The sequence below is a fragment of the Lutzomyia longipalpis genome, chromosome 1, assembly GCF_024334085.1.
Source record: "Lutzomyia longipalpis isolate SR_M1_2022 chromosome 1, ASM2433408v1".
Classification (NCBI taxonomy): domain Eukaryota; kingdom Metazoa; phylum Arthropoda; class Insecta; order Diptera; family Psychodidae; genus Lutzomyia; species Lutzomyia longipalpis.
In genome coordinates this window covers 35541869-35555321 of record NC_074707.1, presented here as the reverse complement: position 1 = coordinate 35555321, position 13453 = coordinate 35541869, and the positions used below count along the sequence as shown (strand labels likewise).

Genomic DNA, 13453 nt, shown 5'->3' with positions numbered 1-13453 from the left:
AAAAAAAACAACTCCCAAAAGCTTCAACAGTCTGACGACAAAGTTCATTTCGTATGAGCCAAAATAACTCGAATTAGAGAGCAAATTGAAACATGTGCTTCGGTATTGGCGAGAAAACGTGGTCGCAGTGCGATTGAGTTTATCAGTGAGAAAAGTTTTTCCCGGACATTGCTCGTATAAGAAGTAAGATATTCAAAATCATAATTTTTTCAACTTCTATCCACAGAAACCTTTTCCGGAATTTGTCGCCAAATATTTATTCTTTTCATTATCTGCGATCCCATACACGCCAAATGTGGAAATTGTGATGGAAAAGTGAATTGGCAAAAAATCATATAAGACTGTGCGGAAAAAAGGAAATTGGAAAACGCATAACCTCACAAAGAACTTCTGCATTTTTACCCCGAAAATTTCCTCCTTCCGGAATTAAGGATTCATCAGGAGTCACATGAGTGCTTTTCCATTCATAAAACACTCCCTGTGGTTTTCTATACAGCCAATCATTGATCTTTCTCTTGCCATTGTGCATTTCTCCATCGGCATTCACATTGAGATTTCAATCACGCAATTATGGATTTTTTTCTCATCTAAAAGATTGCCTGCCTTCGATATTCGCAGAAAGGGTAAAACTCTCAGGGTTGGGTGGGAGGAAAGTGTGTTGGAGACAGCTGTTTGAATAAGCTTCCACACAAGGGAGTGAAATGTCTAATGGATTTCCATCGTTATGCTGTACTGTATACAATTACAGACCACCACCCCATTCACCACTACCTCCTTCAGCGAATTGCTCAAAATGTAACCAGAAAGCACAAGAGATAGAGGACTGATTTTTGGAGCACTTCATAAAGTTTATCTGAATGAGAAAGAACCTTTTACATGGGGATACTTATATGAAAATTATGGTTCATTGTCAACCCAATCATTAAACATAATTACACTGATAAGGCACATTTCCACTTTATTTTGCAACGCTCTAACAGAATTTTGCATTAGAACGTTGCAAAATAAAGTGGACATTTTGTTCTCATGAAGCAAAATTATGTTTTTTAAAAGGATTTCCCTTTGAAAAATTAAGGACAACAGTTGTACAATGTACAATTTAATATAATCCAAATAACTCGCAAAAAATCAAAAAACTTAAGACAAAATATGCTAACTGAATCAAGATGTTATGGAACAATTCTCACTACAAATTGAAGATTTAATAATCCTAGATACTGACGAAAATGCATAACAGTTGACTAAAATTTCATTATCTTATTCATTATCCTTCACTTATAAAAAAAAGAATGCAAGAGTATGTATCTTGACCTTCTGAATTTTCTTATCATTAAACCACGTGTTAAGATAATATATACCTATTTTATAGTATTGTACCTAAGCATACATTTAACGCCTTATCGAAAAAAAAGAGAGAAGATTTATTGTCTATTAAGTAATACGTAATTAGTCGTTATCGGCAATAGATAGTTGCCAAGTTTAATGGGAGTTTTTGATATACGGTGAAATTGTTGAAGTATTGTCCTGCATGTGAAGTGGATATCCGGTCCTTTTCCATACAACTGCGAAAAGCAATATAACTTGGGTGGAGATGCACTCTGTGAGAGGGCAAGCAGACATGGAACAATGGAGAGTGTTAAATTGTGCACCATGGAAGGCACAAACAAAAATATCACCACATCAGACAGTGTGGCGTGCGGCAAAATGCAAATTAATTGGAACACATTTATGCAAATTGGCGGGCACTGCTCTCGCGAATCGGCAGCACTGCTCTCAGCCGTGATCAATTGAGTTATTGGGTGAACTCTGGGTGATCAAGGGTCCCACAACTATCAATTGCTATATCTATTAGTTTGTGTTGCTATTTCTGTCGCCTTGATTTCAACCAAATTGATTGATGCTCCAACATTTGGCGTGTATGGATTATACATAATTTGACTTTCTTGCTTCCTCTTTTTGGACTTTCTTCAGATGTGTGCGTTTAATTTTGCTCACACCCTCTACAATGTAGAGTACTATCACGATGTACAATATTGTGTCAAAGTATGAGAGAATCTTTATCATTATTAAGTTAGGAGTGAGGACTGTAGCATGTTCAAATCGCAATTTCTGATATTAGTCTCGCTTTGCTACTGAAACTCGCAATATATGTGCGAGGGAAGAAGAGTCTTTTCTAACGCGCGCACTTGAAATCTTTGGGATTTTTCCTCACTAATTTCATTCAATTAAACGGCAAATGTTAATTTGTCTATCGTGCATCGCTGTAAAAAGTAATTATTTCATTGTTTCTAATGCTCAAAATAGGACCAAAAATGTTGGTTTTTTTTTCTCAATGACATTTTTAGCATGATTTTTGCGATTATCCATGACGAGGAGAATTTTCTGTTGTGTTCTGTGATTTTTCTTGTGTGTGTTTGTTAATTTCAGTGGTTTCATTATTGAAGAAAAATATTTTTTTTCTTTTGCAGAGAAAAAACGAGCTTAGTTGAAGAGAAGACTGTGAACACTTTTGTGAAGTTGGTCGTGTGAATAGAGTTGGAAAATTATTTCTGCACGAGAAGGGAGGTATAGTCCATTAAAATGCAGAAAATGCCACGAAAAGAAGAACAGTCTCTGCTGGGGGGACAGAGAACAAATGGAGGCGCAACAATTGTTCCAAGTAAGTTGAAAAATTGCATTTTTTGTGCTTTACCTCTCTTTCCCTCCCCTTAAACCGCGGGAGTTCTATTACATATTTCGTGGAATTCAATTGCGGGCACATTAGTTATTTACGTACATAATATTGAAAAAACATATATTCTTCCCTCTATCGCATGTTATTATGTTTGTCTACTGATAGTGCCATAATCTAATAGGGGGGACGACATCAAAAAAAAGTCCTGGGTCTTGCTAAAAGATTTCATGTATCAGCATTTGCCACGCACAGTTAACAAACATTCAAGAAATGTTTTTTTGCTGGAAAAAATGCTGAATATTGAGGATAAGAAAGCAATAAGGTTGCGAAGGAATTTCTCCATGAATTAGTAAAGAAAAATTGTCAACGAAAAAAAGTCCAAACTCATCAATATCGCATTTTTCGAAACTTCATTCGTATTTCTTTGATTGCAGACCAAACCGTCAGGGAAATTGGATATTATATCGTGCGCGAATTAAGTAAGGACAAACTTCCTCATATTCTGTAATGTATATTAGTGAATTTTGTAGTTATATACATTATGCTGTGTATATTTAGTTCTCTCATCTCTAAATCTTCAACATGATTTACGTTTACCCGTCATGCTAACCAATTTTATATCTTATAAATGTTCCCACTTGAACATTTAATTTTCTATCTATTTTGATTAATTTCGTAGAAATTGATAAATTCTTCAAAATTATTTTTTTAACTAATTATTCTATTTATTTTTGGAGTTTTATTACAAATTTTTTTTTAGAAGAAGAAAATGTTTATTGAAAATTCTAAAATGAATCGTTGCGGTTTTGCGAAAACGTGTGTGCTTGGACTGTAAACAGTCTTGTTTACAAATCCTCAAATACAAGATTTTTATGAGCTAGAAGAGCGCCCATTGTAATGCGGAAATATGCTATATACAATGTCTAATTTTATCTACCATCTCTCCACATATTTGTGATGTTTTCTTCTTAAAAGGGCGTTTGGGATTACACATGAGGATAGTTTTCAATCGATCAATTTATCTACATTTATTATTGCTTCGTTCATCCTCTATTTTTATGTACAACACCAAACCAATAATATTCATGTGGGCAGTATCTAATGTATGTACATAAATAAATGGAGTAATGGAGTGAATGATGCTGACTGAGTGTTAGAAGAAATAAAGCAAACTATGCATCTCCTCTTTTCTCAATGAACTTATCTACTAAATATAAAATATCTTACTACCATTGCCCACAATAATTATTCAGAATTTAAAATTCAATTTCAGTGGGAGTATTTTTTATTAAAAGTTATGTATGCTACTCTTCTTATGGGATGTTCATGAAGAAGAAGTTACTTTTTATACAATTTTGATAAAAAGAAAGCATATTGATTGCAAATTATCATAAAAAAGAGATAATCTGCGATCTAAAATTGATTTTTGATCATTAAAATAAATTTATAAAGAAATTATTAAGTAATTTCCTAGAATATTTTGTAAATGAAATATTAAAGTCCTCGAAGTGGAATTCCGCATTTTCAATAATTCCTCCACTTACCTCATGATTTAATTAAAAACTTTATTAAAATTGAGTTTTATGTTTCATTAAAGGCTTAACGATTTTTTAAGGAGTAATAAAAAAAACTTGCCATATACCTAATTAAAAACCAAAAACCTTTTTGCTGAATTTTGGCTGTAAAAAAATTCATTAAATTAAGAGATATATAAAATTAAGGAGTAAATAAAATTATTATCATTTTCGGTTTGCGTACAGAAATAAATATTTTACACTACTTCTCTTATTAAAATGCCCTCACATTGTTGGTTCCCAACAACCCCTTACTACTGCTTTCTATAAAGAAAACAACAATTAATTGAAACATTAGACGAATAATATTGAGTTTTTTTTAAAATAAATTAAACATTTGAAATAATTAATTTAAACTTATTCAATTCCTAACTGATCACAAATTTTCCAAATTAGAAAGTAAGTTTTTATTAACTGACTAAACATTTTATTATACAAAAAATATTTTTATTCTAATCAAAAGTTAATTTCTTTTTAATATATTTAATTTTTATCCTTAAGTTTTTTTGCCTAACAGAAAAATTTCTTGAAAATATTTTTTTTTACTGACCAAAAAATTTTCCCATATTAAAAAAGATATATTTCTTACCGATTAATCGATTTTACCACATGTATTAATAGGCAGATATTTTATAATTCACAATTTTCTCTAATATTGATGTTGGGTAAATCCATCGAATTGAGGGTATAATATTTATTTAATAATTAAAATTATCTTTCATTATACATTATTTACATTTATTCAAGAAATAATTAGGGGAGGGAATGCTCTGTGAGGTAGGTAAATTAGTTGAGTATTAAGTGAAACAATGTGGGCGGAAATTGTTGTGATAAATAAATTTTCATTCCTCCTTGAATTTTCTCAGGTGAATGCTTCTCTGTATGTATAGTAAAACTAATGCCACACTTTTCATTCTCTTGTGTACCTTCATTGAGTGATGGTAAATATTTGAGGAGCATCTTCCAGTGATTTTGTTTGCAATTCTCTCTGGGGAAAATTTTGTGATAAAATTCTCTTTCACTCTCTGTGGAAGCTGTGTGAGAAAATTCTCTTTTTATTGTTCTTCCCATGCGGGGGTGGGGAAAGCCATAAAAATTGTCGATATAGTGGATTCTAAAAAAAGAACATTTTCGAAGATTGTTTTAATTATTTTGTAAACATCTCTCATTTTTTTTAAATCTCTTTGAATGTTCTATGTGCGATATCTTTCATTTTTTTTTGCTGTGTGTTTTCTTCAATCTCAAGAGGCAGTGTGTGAAGAAACCTTCGTGTTTCGCTGGAACTTTATTTTTACAAAAAAAAAAGAAAATAATAATTTTTACAGTCATCTGTTTATTTACTCAATTGCTCAATTTTTTCTGATCGCCCTCTTTCTTCTTCTTTTTTTGTGTACGAAAAAAAAATATTAGATGGCGGCAGTGGAGAAATAGAAAGAACACCATTTATCACGCACAATGAGCCAGTTCGTTTAACACCCGCCTGGGAGGAAAGCAATTTGCCAAATGATGAGTTAAATTTTAAAGGTAAGTCTTTGGGTTCAATAAAGAAATTTTGTGATTTATGTTTTTAGCTGTTTGGCTCACAAGACGCGGCGGCGAATGCGAAGTGAATTTAGAATGAGTGACGTTCATCAAGTTTAAAATGAACCAATTTGATTTATTTATTTTGCAAACAGGAATGACAATGGAACGCGCCACAATGGAGATTAATCCGCCAAACGACAGATGTTATTTAGTATTTCTAACGCTTGTTCTTCATGGTATTGGTACCTTAATGCCTTGGAATATGTTTATCACTGCCAAATCGGTAAATTGAACATGCAAACACTTTATTATTAGAACCCAGCAACTAAAAGAACCTTCATAACTAAATGATATTGAATAATTTTTCAGTATTTTGTGTCTTATAAAATGTCAGAGGATTATACGGGAATGCAGTCGGATTATGCTTCAAATTTCTTAGCATACCTCGGCTTTGCTGCTCAAATACCAAATTTACTCTTCAACTGGATTAATATTTTTATCAGAGTTGGGTAAGGACATTTTTCTTATATTTTCTTCAAAGTTCTATCATCGCTCTTTTTTTTTTGTCTCTTCATCAACTTTTTGTTTTCTTGTAATTATATTTTATTATCATAATTCATTGATAGTTCTACAAGCTAATAATATCGCTAATTTGGTACAAAATGAAAACAAACATAGTTCTGAGAATGAAATCTTATCAGACACTTTAATGCGAACAGAGATGAGATTTAATTCAGAAGAAGGGGTTTGAGAAGAAGATCGAATAACTCTTCGGAAATGTATAAATTACAATTTGTAAATATTTATATAAATCGCGTGCAATTGGAATGGGTTTCGTGGAAGACCGGGGCTTCCTATAAACTCCAACGATAGCATGATTCAGTGATTCATATGGGGTTCAAGGGACTTCCACAGACTATGGTAATCTCCACTCTAAGAATTTGCGGTTTGGATTTCATTTCACTCTTTGTATTTTGCTTTGTGGTAAAAACCCGACAAATTAGTGCAGAGTATTCATCTTGCAAGAAAGTCTTAATCAACGTTTGTTGCAATTTCTGTTGCAATTTATCAATATTTATTATAGAACGACAAAAACGATTAAGTTAGGCGTAAGGAAAAAGCTTTTTTTTTAAGAATTATATCTTAAAAAAGAAATTGATTGTCGCAAATGGCATGATTTTATCCAAAAAAAAAACATAAATTAAGAAAAATATCTAAAATTTATTCTTGAAGAATTCAAAAACTTATCACATTTTTTTTTACACAATTAATCATGCTGAGATAAAAAAAATCATTTTTAATTTTTACCCGATTTGTTCTAAAAACCGAAGGAATGTGCAGAAAAAAATAATTGCAAGATGATAACTAAAAAGACCTAGAAAAAAAGAAAATCGTGAAAATTAGCTCTTAAATTTTTTTTTAGAAGAATGAAAATCGCGATTTTTCGTGGGATTATCTTTATGACTGAATTTTCAGTTTAAAAAAATCTATTTGGGCTTAGAAATTCTTACAGTTTACATTAATTTTTTTTATATTAAAAATAAGTCAAGTTAGAACTATCGAGAGAACTATAAGAAGAAAATAATTTAACCCTTTATTCATTCTAAAATGTGGGCCTGGGGTGCAATGGATAGAGCGCTTGAATGCGCATCCAAAGGTCGCCGGTTCGAATACAGGACCCGGCAAAACGCACCCCATCCGCCAACGTGCAATTAGATCACGTTGACCGGTTGGATCAGGAGATTGATACACTCCTATCCGTAAAACGGCCCACACGTGGTAGTATCTCGCAAGCCGCCCACTACTTCCCCGCAAGGGGAACAACAACATAATAGGGCGGCCGGCCCTGTTCCTAATATGGAACGTAGTGCCAAAATATTTATTTATTCATTCTAAAATATTTAGTAAACTTAAGAAATCATGTTGACTTTGAGTGCATAAATCGAATAAAACGTTTTTATTTAAAATGAAAAGTCTATTAGATTAAGTTAAAAAGAGATTTAGAACTTCTTTCCCAAAATTTGAAGAATTTTGGTCAAGAATAGACTTTTCTTGACAATTTCGAAGTAAAACTTTGCGAAAAAAATCTTCAGGATATATTTGGGTTAATATTTATTTCCAGAGCTCTTTTGCATCTTATTTGTTGCAAGATCACAATTTTTTTCAAATCAAATGGATCTCAATCCAAAAAATATTCATTTTAAAGAATCAGAATTTTCTTAAGATTATCTAACAAAATAATAAAGTATTTTACGCATAAAGACGTATGTATAAGTCTTTGCAGTAAGAGTGGCGAAAGCTGAAAAAATCTGGTTAATCTCGACACTCGTCAAGCTTTTTTCTTGAGCATTTCCTTACCTCCAAGAATCGTCTAGTTTCTTGCAAAATATTTGCAGAACACAGATTAGATATTCTTCGTCTTACATCATTGATAAGCATATATTGTTGTCTATTTTGATTAAATCCAATTTAAGTATATAAATAATGTTATTTATTATTATGCATTGAGGTCATAAATTGATTTTTCTTATTCTCATTTCAAATTTTATTCTATTTTTAATACATTCTCTTTCTAATTCAGGGGTAATTTAACGGCACGCATCGTATGGAGTATATGTATAGAGGTGATTATCTTCGTTCTCACTGTTGCTCTTGCCATGATTGATTCTTCGGCATGGCCCGGTGCCTTCTTTTGGATAACAATGGTGTCTGTTGTTGTGCTCAATAGTAAGAGTATTGATTGGAAATACATTGAATAGAATTTTATTAAATAAATTCTTCATTCTTTCAAAAACCTTTTAGTGGCTGGTGGTGTTTATCAGAACACAATCTACGGAATTGCAGCAAAGCTTCCGATAAAGTATACGGGAGCTGTTGTTCTTGGATCAAATATCAGTGGCACATTCACAGCCATTATCTCAATATTGAGTGAGAATTTCGCATCATCCCCTCGAACAGCAGCTATTTATTACTTCATCGCTGCAATGTTCATCCTTTTACTTTGCTTCGACACGTATTTTGCATTACCACTCAATGTAAGTTACTCCCTTTTTGCCACAAAGTTGTTGCAACTTTGTACTGAAAAAAAGAAAGAGAATGTAACAAAATCCCTTTGTTGTTGTTGCAGAAATTCTACAGATATCATGAAATGCTGAAGGAGAAGGAAGAAGAAAAAAGTAAAATATCAGGCGTGGATGTAAATGCACGACCGCCTTACTTTAAAATCTTCCGACAGTGTTTCCCTCAGCTATTTAATGTCTTTTTCGTCTTCTTCGTCACCTTGGCCGTCTTCCCAGCCATCCATTCGGACATTAAGCCAAGTGATAGTAATTTTATCATCTCCGACAAGTACTTTGTTAGCGTTACATGTTTCCTCACATTCAATCTCTGTGCAATGCTGGGAAGCTTGATAACCTCATGGATTAATTGGGTGAGTTGTATTTATATATTTTGTTTAAGATATTGCTATAAAAAGCTTCAAACAAACTTCCAGCGAATTTAAATCAAATAAAGTCATGATTGCGTATGATCTTCTTCTCGGTAAATCAGGGTTATCATAGGGAAATGTGGGGCAAAAGTGGAGAATTTTTTTTTAAAAAGAATTCTTAGAAAACAATTTGAGTTTTTAAATCAAGGAATTTTAACGAATTTTATTTCTTCTTTCCAGCCAAGTCCAAGATTCCTCGTGATTCCTGTTGTATTGCGAGCTGCCTTCCTTCCCTTGTTCCTCTTCTGCAACTATCGCCCACTCGGAATTGAGCGAATCCTGCCGGTATTTATCACAAATGATTGGGTTTACTGGTCCATTGCTGTTGTCATGTCTTTCAGTTCGGGTTATTTGAGGTAATTAATTGATATTAAATCCACCATTGATTGACGCATCTAAGCATCTTCATCTCTCTTCTTGATTCATTTCATTTCAGTTCTTTGGGGATGATGTACACGTCTAAATATGTTGAACCCCGGTATGCGGTAACAGCTGGAATGTTTGCCGCTGCAATGTTGATAACAGGAATTTTCTCGGGTATTCTCTTCTCAATGGTATTCCCTATCATTGTTGAGAGAATTTCATGGTAATTGAAGCATTTTCGGCATTTTCTTCTTGCATCCAAACAAAATGTAAGTTCATCATACAAACTTCCATTACCTATATACATTTTAGTAGGAATTTCATAAAATAGACAGAGTGCAGAATAGGAAAAAAAAATCCAATATTGTGACACAAATCATAACTATTAAATAGAATTTTTAAATCATTAATCAAAGTAAAAAGAAAAAAATATTATATTCTGAGATCTTTAATCAAGAATTAAGATTGTTAATTTTATTCATTCACCTCAAGGAATTCTACTAAAGACAAGATAATAAATGTTTCGCTTGCGAGAGATTATTAAGAAAGAATGATAATGGTACGCAGAGACCAAGTTAATCCATTTTGTAAAAAAAAAATAAATAATCTAAATAACTTTTAAAACTATTTAGATAGACAAATATTAAGTCCAAAAAAAAACGCGCAAAATGTTTCCTTTTTTTAAAGTTTTATTTAAAATTTTGAAGCTATGTTTTTAAGGAGATTTTCTTCACTTTATAAAAGTTTTTTTCTTTTAAAATTGTAAATCACTTTTTTTATTTATTAGAGCGCACTCAATTTTATCTAATTTTTACATATTTTATTTTGTGATTATTTTTAAAATTGTGTTTTAATTTTTACTTTTTGATTAATAAATATAATTTGCAAACAAAATTGCAAAGACAAAAGGCTCGAAAATCAGTACAATTTTCTCTATTATAGTAGTTGAAAGAAAAAAACATACAAGATGTGAAAAGAGAAAGATGAGAAAATACTTTATTTGACCAATATTTATTGAACAATAGCAGAAACTACATAAAATAAAAACCATAAGAGGTCTATTATGCAAACTACACAATCATATTTATCAACATTTTGTAAATAAATCCGATTTTAGAAAATAAATATATACATTTTATATATAAAAATATGGTGGATACAGTGAAGTGCAAAATAATGGGCACAAAGAGAGGGAAAGGGAGAAAATAAAAAGATGCTTTGTGTTTTTGTGCTTTTGGCTTCATTGATTAGTTGAATATGGGGAAGTAAAGAATTTAATTTTGCCTGAAAATTGAACCTACTTTTGGTTGTAAGATATTGCTTTAAAAGGAAAACTTTTAGTCCTGATGAAAGACCAAAATTTGTCCGAAACGTCGTCAATAATAAGGTGATCTGCAATAAATTAAATTTTTTAAGAAAATCTTCGAAAAAATCATAGCTAAAAACAAAACAAAAACTGAAGAACTTTCGAAGATAAACCCAAAGATTAAAACTAGATTCTTCAGCTGAAAAGATTTTAAACTAAACTTGATTTCTAGCCTACAAAACATCTAAGAATGTTGGCAATTGGTTAATTGATGACAGTGGACTTCATAAATCAGGTGAAATAACTGATCCTTTGTATTTTTCCTGATTATTTTACAGATTTTTCATTTTTTTTGGTTTATTGACTGAACAACATGAATAAACTCCTTTTCATCACTTAATTTTTAGACTTCTGCAAAGAACAAAGTCTGAGAAACGAGAAATTTAAAAACATAAATTGTAGAAAAAAAGAGTGATAAAGACAGTGTAAAATGCAAAATTCCAAAGATAGAATTTTGAATAATTTTTTTTAGAAAGGAGTCTCTTCACTTTTGTTTGTGTCATAAACCGCAAAGAAAGAAAACTTGTACAGCCACAGCATTCAAAACACTTTAAAAGAAAAATTTTTATGCTTCATATCTGATAAATTTATCTAAAAAGGACAAGACCACGCCCCTTTGTATCCAATTATCCCCTTGATAATATGAAGCATATATGATTCAGGGCTTCAATTCAAAGCTATTTTAAAAAAACTGATCGTATTTTTTATATTCAACATGCTTTTGAGATTTTAATTTCCTGGAAAAAATTGGTTAGTCATCAACATGTGCTTGACGTTTTTTTGTACATCACTGTATCCATTCACTGATAAATTAAAAGACTTCTCAAAAATGCTTCAATAATATGGCAGAAAACCACATTTCTTCTTATGAATATTGAAAAAAAAAAAATCTCAAAGAATTATTACCTTGTTATTCTGCGTGTGGTTTCATTTGAAATGATTCACGCGCTTTGGGACAGTAGCATTGAAGCAGAAAATGTATGAGGTTTGGTAGATTTTTCACATTTTCCGCTTCTTTTTCAAGTTTTTCATTCTTCATATTTTTTTTTCAATTTGTGACCAGAAGGTAGATTAATATAAAAATAGAATATTTATCTAATAACTAAATACATAAATAGTAATTCCAAAATGTAATAATTCCTGGAATATGATATGATAAAAAATGAAAATACCTCTCCCTTTGTACTTGCTTATTGACATTTTTCTACTGAAACTTTTGACTCAACTTTTTTACACAAAACAATGCATTTTAAAAAGAAAATATTGGTAAAAAGAAGATGAGAAGAATAAAGTGCGTAGGCGAAGGAGCTTGCATAAAGATCGTATATCGACAATAATTGTATAACAATAATATTTGTAAATTGGCGCGAAGAGTGTGAAGATGCCGCAGAGATGGAGAATTTTTTTTCTTTTTTTTTGTATAATTTTGTAATCAAACCAAAATTTTTAAAGAGGCGTTTTTTGAATAAAATAAAATGAAAAGAAAAACACGTTGCTTAAAGGAATTAAAATGAAATGCCTGGAATTTTTATATTGAAAAAATGCTATTAGTGAGGAAATTATTACTTTGCAAGAATAGGTTAACATTTAATGTAGTAGACAATTAGTTAATGATTAATGTTCTATTTTTTCTGTAGCTAAATAGTTGTCTTTTTAATTTTAAAAATTCATTAAAAATATTATAATAATTTTTAATCATATAAATAATACATTTTTTTGTAATAATTTGTAGTTTTTATATTGTAAAATTGTGAAGAAAAAGTGTCGAAAAAAAACTAAATAATTTATTACGGAAAATTGTAAAGAAAAGAACAAAATACACGAAAAAAGAAAATCAGTCTATAAATTTCTTTTTTTTTGCTGTCTCTTCTCCGTGGGTAATGTTGTAGCATTAGTGGGAAAGTCCTCTGTTAATTGATAAGGCGGTGTATGTGGGTATATGGGAGGTATTATCGTCAATTTATTTATGTTTTTTCCTAACTTCCCCAACAAAAAAAAGTGGTGTGAAGAAATGTTTGTGTAGCACTCGAAGATTTCATTTTTTCCTTCTTCTGCATAAATACACGCCGTGGTAATGCAGCGGGGTCTTTCCCGGTAAGCACGCATGGGGCATTTATCTTGCAATTAAGTAATGAGTTTAACGATTAAGTGGAGATTTAAGCTTATTTTGGAATTTATTGTTCATTTAATTGTTAAACCGTGTGACAAGAATAAATAATTTTTTTGGTGTTGCAAAATATAGACTCGTCGATTGGGCTTAAAGCTTTAAGATTTATGACAGAGAATAAGTATTCTTTAAGTCGTTAAAGGGTTAAGAAGATCGTTAAGATGGTTAAGAAATAAATAAAATTTGTAAACGAATAATAAAATGATTTTGATTAAAACACATGGGCATTGTCTTCATTAATTTAAGTAAAAGCAAAAATTGAGTTAGTTCAAATTAACTTTGCACCGTAGTTCCCTCA

General features: G+C 31.1%; 1 protein-coding gene across 2 annotated transcripts; it reads left to right on the top strand.

Annotated features, from left to right (window-relative positions):
• Nucleotides 1–2112: 2112 nt before the first annotated feature.
• Nucleotides 2113–12834, top strand: LOC129786982 (equilibrative nucleoside transporter 1). Of its 2 annotated transcripts, XM_055822249.1 has the most exons (11): nt 2113–2314; nt 2469–2659; nt 3109–3153; nt 5659–5772; nt 5925–6055; nt 6142–6281; nt 8354–8499; nt 8575–8807; nt 8900–9202; nt 9440–9615; nt 9696–12834. In XM_055822249.1, exons 2-11 carry the CDS (start codon nt 2581–2583, stop codon nt 9847–9849), a joined length of 1521 nt encoding a protein of 506 aa, XP_055678224.1. In that variant the 5' UTR covers nt 2113–2314; nt 2469–2580; the 3' UTR covers nt 9850–12834. The 2 variants fall into 2 exon arrangements, with proteins under 2 accessions (XP_055678224.1, XP_055678225.1); XM_055822250.1 differs by lacking the exon at nt 3109–3153 and having other exon boundaries at nt 2114–2314.
• Nucleotides 12835–13453: the final 619 nt, after the last annotated feature.